We start from the raw sequence: 9,269 nt of genomic DNA on the forward strand, positions 1-9,269 counted from the left end.
TTTTTCGTTTTCTAGACATGATTTGTCAGACAAGACAATACATGCCAGGCGAACATATAATTTTTAGGTAGTTTATATGAAGTATGCGAAGTGCCGCTGATTAAAATAACCAAGTCTCACTTCTTCCATCAAAATTATTCAAAAGTCAGAGGGCTTCTCAAAACAAACCAAACGATGTCAGTAAAAGTTATTAGTCGGCCTTCTCAAGAACATTTTTGCTCGCCCACTTGTTCAGATGGTTTTTAAAGGTGTTTAACTACAATTCTAGCATAAAATGAAATTGCCCCTAGGTATGGTAAGTTTTTACTCAATTTTCTTCACTTATCTGCCTGACTAATTGTACATCCGTAGTACTTGATATTCTTATATATATAAAGGCATTAGACTCTTGTATATTTAGCCAAAGGGCCGTGCTGTTTATTTTTCCTTTTTCCTAATCACATCTTGAAAAGTCGAGTTTGTGCTTATTGGCTATTGCAAACAATGTTTGAAAGTAAACGCGTTGTACATTGCAAGAGATCGCAAGTATGTTTTATTTCCTGTTTATAGTTTGACACGTATCATATTTCACCCGATTTAGAATTGGAAGTTTCCAGTAATATTTGTATTTCGTACAATATTCAAAAGCGAAATAAATTCATTCGTTTTCTGCGTTTGATTAAATTCACATTTAAATTTACACTTTTTCACATTCATCTATCGCGCATCGCTGATTGAATTTGAAGCCGGAAAGCCGCCATATTGAACAGTCCTACAGATGACATACGAAATATATTGATATCTGTTATGAAAAACTGCGAGAAGCGTCTTTTGTGGTGCTTTGAAAAACTTCTACTTATTAGCTTTAACAAGATACCTTTACTTACGTAAATTTATAGCTTTACAGCAATACTTTTACTTTTTCCTCGAGTAAAATATTTACGCGATACATTGACTTCTACCAAAGTATAAATTGAGGGGTTTAATTTTTACTTTTACAGTACAAAATACCAGTACTTAGCTGAAAATTGTGCATAATGATGCCATCTCTCAGGATACGACATTTGTGTCTCTGTGTTCGGCATCATGCAGATCTCATCATCGTCAGATAGTTGGATGCAAGCATTGCAATGTACTAGATTGCCTTTGTTGCAGTTAGGTGGAGTTAGTGGAAAACCCTATGAATCATAGCTACATATATAAATATTCAGACTAGAGTACGATGCGTGTAATTGTCTCGGTTTCAATTTCTTAATTGCCCATACGCTTGTCTTAGTTGTCTAGAATTTTCAGAATATTTTCCCATTCTCGGAAAGAAAAAGGATTTATTACCTTGAAAAGTTCTGAGAATTCGTACAACCTGTTGCCGCTCCAAGTTTGTAGAGAAGACGAGCTCTGTATCCCATAAATGGGAAGACATGTTATAATCATTACTCAACTTAAGGCACTTGCTTTCCTGCCAATAGTCATTTCAAGTATACGAAGTGTTGGTATATCACTTGCTGTAAGCAAGCTTAAGCTCTTGTGTGATGTATGTAAACATCAAAAACTAAAATCAAGAATGCATTAATGCTACATTTGCGTTGTGTTGGTGAGTAAATACGCTGTTCTGGAATGTGTAATATGTCTCTCCCGTTCAATGCGTGGGTGATCAATAGTACTTTAAAGAACTATTGGTTCAAGCTGTTAGCTAAAATTGATTAACAAAATACAAGCGTTTATCGTGAATGCTTTTAGGACAATTAACCATAGGTTTTTGCCGGTGTGAGTTATTGTGTGACGAGTAAAGTATCTTGATCTATAATTATGTGTGAGCTTCGTGACTCTAGATATGTTGATATATCCTTATTCAAACACATCGACTATCGTGTGTCTTTGACATTTATTGTGCAGTCATAATCACCGAATATAGAAGCTTTCCAAATTTAATTTGTTCTGTTTTACACTTATCCATTTGTCACGTACATTTGTACAGTTTTTTGTACTTTTGCTTAACGAATTTAGTCCAGTAATAATTTTTCTACAGGAAACTGTTTGTTGTATACACTTGACATTCTAACCAACTTTCCGTGATTGAAATTTGAAAGCCGTAAGTTTTGTTTATTGAAAGTAACAATTCGAAAAAGCACGGCAATCTTCGTGTATATTATTCGTGTCAATGGTGTTTTTATTCCCCATTAGTTTTGCATCCTAATTCAAAGTTCTAAGATATTGAAACGTCCGTTTCTTAAATGCAATATGTATAAATGAGGATACCTAAAGTTAGCTAAGCTAGAGCTCGGACTCAAGCTTGGACACGAGCTATGATGTGACCTTAGTCTCAATTGTGGACTTGATTTTCGTATCTAGATTTTAGGCTCAGACTTCAACTAAAATAACATAATGAATTGCGATTGAAAGTTAGCAGCAAAAAGATGCTCTGCTTAAAGTGCTACTATGACGAAAATTTTGCCTCTCGTTTTTTTTCATAGATTAAAAGTGTATGTAAAAAAATGTGTTCTGGCGAAATTTTATCGCAATATATTTAATGCTGCTCGAGTTACGTAGCGATAAAACTCGAACTTTAAGAGCCGCCATTAAAAGGCGCCATATTTGAATTTTCAAGAAGGAAGGTGCTTGGGACGTCATAGTCTTAACTCGCGGCTGTTTGCAATATAACACTATATACAAATAGAGATTTAAAAGGTTGTATAACTCAATTTTTTTAACATGCCTTCAACACGCTGTGTCGGGCAAGATTGCAGTAATAAAACTGATAGAAGTACAGGCATTTCTTAGCATAAAAGCCCAAATGACGAGTCTTTGAGATAAATTTGGGTTAAATTTGTTCAGACGAAGCGCGCAAATTTTAATCCGAGTTCGCGCGAAATTCGATTTATGATTTGTTCGAATCACTTCTCGAAGATTGTTTTGAGCGTTCATTCCATTGAGTGGTATGACTAGACGGCTTAAACCTGGTGCCGTACCTACTATTTGGAAGAAATCACCAACACCAACAACGTCAAGAGAGCGGCGTTAGCACAAGTTACAACTATTATATACTTACATATATTGCAGATGATAAATTTACACAATTTGAGAGAAGCAATAATATATCCAGGCAAACTCGAATATATAATATACATTTATACTAAGGTTTTAAAGGGAATACAAAATGAAGTGTCTGTATCCAGCATGAACAAAGAAGATATAAACCTAACTGCCTTTAAACCTAACGAGGCTGCTATTTGAAAAACAAATTCGCTCAGGCAAACTTCGTTAAAGCCAGGGTGATCCAAAATGCATTTCCTTTCATCGATTTCGTACTGATACATTTTACCACGGCATTGCTCTATTTCCATGCAGCATCGGCACTCTTGAGGGTTGACAACAAGATCCAACGAACAATGGCCACATTCACACCTTTAATATTGGCCAAATTGTATGTTTCCATAAAGTTATCATAGCTAACGGCAGACGATTCAGATCAAAGTAACACTCTAAAAATGACATCTTACCATGAAGTAACATCAACACGGGCATCAAAACGATCTTGCAGCATGTCTTCAACCCGCCGTTCTTCTGCGACTGTAGGTTCGTACTCAGCAATTTCATCGGGCGAAGCAAGCGGTTCAATATTATCGACAAATGGCAAAATTTCCGAATTAGATTCGTTCGAATTTGCCGTCACAAATCCGATGAAGAAACCGATGCGTTTGTCTCGATCGAAGACTCTGAGAGCGAGCTAGAATTCGATGAATTTGACATTTGTTTGCTCTATTTATGTATTATTTTGTATACTTTCCAATGTGCGCTTCTTGCCGTGTCAAGACTATGACGTCACAGACTTTGCTGATTGCATATTTTCAAAATGGCCGATTTTAATGGCGGACAGGAAAATTAGACATTTCAAATGTTCATAACTCCCCCGTTATCTTATTACTTTTGCTTACATTTTACGAAAGCAATAATTGATATGTGTTAAAACTATTGAATGCTAAAATCGATGATTTTTTAACGTTAAGTTTTCGTCATAAAAGCACTTTAATAATATCACAATAAGAACTAATAATCAGAACTTATGCAATAAAGACAACGAAACACTTGCATGATTTCTGTTTGCGAGACAATTATTTAAGGTAACTGTCATCGGCACATAATTGTTGAACCACAATCCTATACAAAAATATGAACAGCAAGACAATACGGCCCAAATGTACACTTGACAATGATATTGCCAATGCCTGGTGTAATATAGAAGGAAATTAGCATGAGCTCTATTGATCTGTTGGCCAAACGACTTTCTGTTCTCGCTAAAAATTTTCCCCAAAAAATTATAAATGTATTCAAAACTTAAAGTTTAAATTGCATTTGCCATTGCAATTATATATTTATTACATAGTTTATTCTGGTTTATTCTGGTCACCGTAGTCCGTTGATGAATTAAATGAAAAGCTGAAAGTGAATGACATCATTTTTCTCTCGAGTCATAAATTAAAAATATTATGTCAGTGAATTTACTTAACGTCAAAGTAAGAACGAATTAACTCAACACGCGGCCATACTTGATACTTGAGCTGAGGACATACTGTTTATTAACATATATGCGACATTTGCAATAAACAAAGCCCTCGCTAGTCGCTTTCACGTTTTGAACATTATTTGCAATCGGCACATAATATTCGAAAAGACAGTTCTTTAAGAATTTTATTTTAAAATGAAACAACAAATCACATGGCCGTATATGAGGGTGTGGATGGGAGTTTTCATAAGTCGATATTATAGTCAGGTAAGATTTCTGTCGGAATCTTTCAGATATGTTGATAAACCTAACTAAAATGACCATTGATGATTACAATAAGGATTAGTGCTTTCAAGTGGTGTTTTCAAGGTTTGTAAAGCATCTGGGAGCAGTCTCTACAATATTGTCAAAAGTTATATAAAATAAGGTCTTTATGATGATAAGGTCTTTCGAATGCTTTCAAGGTTTTCAATTGAAGCAAATACCGCTAAAATTTTTATGTCGGCAATAATTATATTTTTTTTGACTTTTCGGTAGGTCGTTAATTATAAGCCTCATTGGGGCTAGTCGGTAAGCCCCATTGAGATCCTAGTATATATGTAAGTCAATACAAGTTATTCTCAATTTATTATTCTCGTATACGTCAGAAAATGCTTTGAAAGACAATCAAGTTAATACAATGTATTTTAAATCAAGTATTTTGTAATTATTTATATATTTATTCATTTATCAGTTTTTGTAATTCTGTATAATCTAGTTAGAGGGCCACAGGTTTGTCAGCTTTTCAGCTGTTACGTGTCCCCCTCTATAATTAAAGTCCTTATTATTATTATTATTACAATTCATGCATATGACATACTAGTACTGATGTCTGAGTTGAAAGTATAAATTCACTTCATTGCGCAATTTGGTACTATATATTTAATTAGATAACTGGCTGCGGAAAGCCATCTAAACGCCCCTATACTGATCAGAAAATTCAATTTACTGGCTACCAGTACATGGTAATCGCATGCGTAATAAGTTATGCGCTAACACAAAAATTTCTATAAAGTGGGACTACTGTTTGTTTCTATACTGCAGGTGGCATAAATCCTATTGTATACACGTGTTTCATACATTTGTTGAATAAGGTTTGGTTTTATTGCTTGCTTCGAAGTATTTATAGACAATTGATAACGGATGAGAGATGCTTTTTGTCGATATCAGCCAAAACGAAAAACCAAAAGCAATCACCGTTACACTTAAGATGGAAAAAATGAGTTTATGATGAACTTATTATGTAGTTTTACTTGACTGCTATTTGACTTGCTCACTCGAGTTGTTAATTGCTTTATTGCGAACGGCAAAAATGATCGAAATGTTAAGTTTGTTAGGCTTTACTGCAATCGATGCATTGCGTCAATCGCGTCTATAGTCAATCTACCTTGAAAAGTGGTAAAATTTCAACAAAAAAGACCCTATATGTTAACATAAACAAAAGCGCGCAATGCGTCTTGGTTGATATACATTCTTTAACTTCAGTTTTTCACATTAGGTAGCAAACAATCACATGTTGCTGTAAACTTGAATGATGATGAGTAATCTATGTCAAAGAGAAGAACTTTGCGGTGTGGCGTCCCATGATAAAGATACACTCGAGCTCAATTCAAAAGACTTTCAAGTCATCCGTTTCTTTTTACGTTTCTTATCACTTTGGCGTCCTTTATCTGCGGGCTATCTAGAAAGGTATGTGTATCCAATCACAATAAATCTCTTGCTGGCTTTTAATTTCATTCGCAATGCCATACAAGGATCTGAAAAATCCATCCTACTCAACATTCAGTTTTTATACATGGGGCACGAAATCGTAGTGTGGATTGGCCATATTCTTGCAAACCGCTACTTTGCCTCGAGAGATTTGGAAAACAATGTCCTTTCTCCGCTACAACCGTTAGCTGGCATTAGGAAAGTCTTGTGTCGCAAACTTCGAATTTTTAACGCTTTTGTCGTTGCGTCGATGCTGTTCTTTTCCACTATGTTGTGGACTCTCTACATCGTGACAGGTGTAACTTGGCACCATGGTGCTAACAAATTTTCAGCAGAATTATCTTTTCTCCATGGCTGGACTGATAACGTTGTCTATGGCCTCGTTATCGTCGCAATTGTCTACGATGTAGGAGTAGGACTTGCACTTTTCTGGACACTGGCACTTCTATATGTTAGCTTTGCAGCTCGTTTGAAAATCCTGGAGAAAATCTTTTTAAAATGGACGCAGCCTTCAGTCGATGCCGTTTCGTGTTTCGTACAAGTTTATGCAAAACCAGTGAAGCAATCGTGGAAGAGATTGTCTTGGTGGTTCATTACGCAAAATGTTGTTGCTCTTGGCATACCACTATACGGTTACAGCTTGGCTCAAGCCATATCAGGCAGTGACGAACAGCGTTCAAGATATCTTCCGCAGTTCATTTGTTATCTGATTTTCATCGTGACGATATGGCTCGCACCAATATTCGTTGGGGAACTAATCAAGCGGCGGGAAAAAAAGTTCGAAGAGCGAATAAATAACGTTTGCCCATGGTTAATTGATGCTAATTGTTCTTTGCGCCTCGATTCAGTTGAATTTGCTGGTTTTTCTAACGTGGAACATGTATCACAAAGCAATAGACTGCTTCTTGATTCGGCTTCTGTGGAAACATGCGATGACACACCCAAAGTTGAGTACACGTTTGCATCACGTGGCAAGGAATTGAAAAACTTTTTAAGATTCTTGAAGAAAAGAAAGCCTGGCCTGGTATCGCGCGGTTATTCATTGCAGCTTAATTTGTCGCTCATTTCACTGTTTGCTGGTGGTGTGTCCTTTTTAATTCGACTGAACTCAATGAGCACAGAAGTCAATGTTCGTAACCATTTGAACTGCTGCAACGCTACTTTGTAAAGACTGTTTTTAATTTTTCACCTTTCTGACTTCCTGTTAATGGGCTTCAGTTTGTAGCTTTATCCTTATCAGTCCCTTATCAGTCTTATTGTCGATTTCAGTTAACTTTTCAAATGGTGGTTGCCAAGTTACTTTCTAATGTTGCCAACTACATTTCCAAATATGGAATATTCGATACGAACTTGTCAACTTGAGTTGACAAGTTGTGTACTTGAGTACTGAAGTTGTGAACTTGAGTACTGAAGTTGTGAACTAAAGTTGCGAAGTACAAGCAAACGTGAAAGGTCTTTGTACCCTGTGGACATTTGGCAATGAATCCATTCAGTAAGCAAGGAAAAGCTTTAGCAATTCTAATCCGTTTGACGGCCCTCTAAGAATGTTATAATGCGATGCGCCGTTTACATTATGTAAAAAATTTAGAGTAAATGTGGCACTAGAAGAGTATCGTTGGATTTTACCCTGCATACTGTGCCCTCGACGTCTGTTGCCACTCGTAACAACTACAGGCGACTCATCAAAGAAATGCATACGGGTGCAATCAATCAATAAAATATTTGCTACGTAAGCTTCTAACTTCTCCATAACGTCCGGCCGTTCTGTCTCTCGAGGAATTTGACTTATTATCTTGTTAGAGTAACCAAGATCTTTTTTCGAAATTCTACTAATGGATGACCTGCTAGGTATGTTTGCTGGAAGGCAAACTTTGTTATTTTCTAGGTGTTGCTAAATCTCTTTTGCGTAAATAGATGGTTTATTAATTTTTAGATATTCAACGTATGCAATAACGTCATCTGTACGCGTGGTTCGAACATCACGTTCGCCCTGGCGAGGTGCAATAGAACCAATGTCTACCCATAGATCTATTATATTTGATATAGTCTTATACGGTAGATTTAGTTGTTTCAAAATGTTTGTCAAACGCTGGTTATTTAACCACCTTTCAAGTATTTCATTTCTTACTTCTATTTGTAAAGCTTTTCCTTGCTTACTGAACGGATTCATTACCAAATGTCTACAGGGTACAAAGACCTTTCGCGTTTACCAGTACTTCGCAACTTTAGTTCACAACTTCAGGATCGTGACTAAAACACCACACGAGTACATACGAGTACATACGAGTACATACGAGTAACATACGAGTACATACGAGTGACATACGAGTACATACGAGTAACATACAAGTACATACGAGTAACATACGAGTACATACGAGTGACATACGACTATTTTCTGGTCAATAAATGAGAAACAACACAATTTCTTCAATACATTGATATTTGCGTTTATTTTCCCTTGTATTTGTGTGGACTTTGGGCCAACCATTTGATGGATTTAAATGCTGAAAAGGTATTTTACTTTCATACTACATTCATTTGTATGTTTTAGTTGAATTTGTTATAGATATTTTGTCGATGCGATTTGCCAGTATTTGAGCGCTTTTTGACACACTTCCACCTAGGAAATACATATTTATGAAAGCGATTATACATTCATTTTGGTCTTTAAGATACTGATTTTGCAGTTAAAAGACTGAATTATATCAGCTAGAACTTTAAAAACATTAAAAGTAAGCTGAAATTGTACGCATATGATATATATACGTAACACAGTGCAACTCTCATTTAATTCAAATATATATAATGTACATTTATTTCATATAGCACGTTTTAAAAGCATTATTTATACGTTGTTTATTTAATCGCTTTCACAAATATGTATTTCCTAGGAGGAAGTGTGTCAAAAAGCGCTCAAATACTGGCAAATCGCATCGACAAAATATCTATAACAAATTCAACTAAAACATAAGTCCCAAAGTTGCCCCAAAGTCCACACAAATACAAGGGAAAATAAACGCAAATATCAATGTATTGA

At 35.7% G+C, this 9,269-nt stretch overlaps 1 protein-coding gene and 1 long non-coding RNA gene across 6 annotated transcripts; one reads left to right on the plus strand and one right to left on the minus strand.

Annotated features, from left to right (window-relative positions):
* Positions 1-152: 152 nt before the first annotated feature.
* On the plus strand, positions 153-7,511 carry LOC124446980. 5 transcript variants are annotated; one of them, XM_046997878.1, is made up of 3 exons: positions 153-295; positions 1,273-1,390; positions 6,018-7,511. In XM_046997878.1, exon 3 carries the CDS (start codon positions 6,051-6,053, stop codon positions 7,395-7,397), a length of 1,347 nt encoding a protein of 448 aa, XP_046853834.1. In that variant the 5' UTR covers positions 153-295; positions 1,273-1,390; positions 6,018-6,050; the 3' UTR covers positions 7,398-7,511. The 5 variants fall into 5 exon arrangements, with proteins under 5 accessions (XP_046853834.1, XP_046853837.1, XP_046853833.1 ...); XM_046997881.1 differs by lacking the exon at positions 1,273-1,390 and having other exon boundaries at positions 6,018-6,208; positions 6,306-7,511; XM_046997877.1 differs by having other exon boundaries at positions 153-290.
* On the minus strand, positions 561-1,564 carry LOC124446981. The gene is made up of 2 exons (XR_006948570.1): positions 1,312-1,564; positions 561-1,157 (listed from the first exon to the last, which is right to left on the minus strand). It is a non-coding gene; the product is annotated as an uncharacterized LOC124446981 (long non-coding RNA).
* Positions 7,512-9,269: the final 1,758 nt, after the last annotated feature.

Source organism: Xenia sp. Carnegie-2017, unplaced genomic scaffold (assembly GCF_021976095.1).
Source record: "Xenia sp. Carnegie-2017 unplaced genomic scaffold, XeniaSp_v1 HiC_scaffold_22, whole genome shotgun sequence".
Lineage (NCBI taxonomy): Eukaryota > Metazoa > Cnidaria > Anthozoa > Malacalcyonacea > Xeniidae > Xenia > Xenia sp. Carnegie-2017.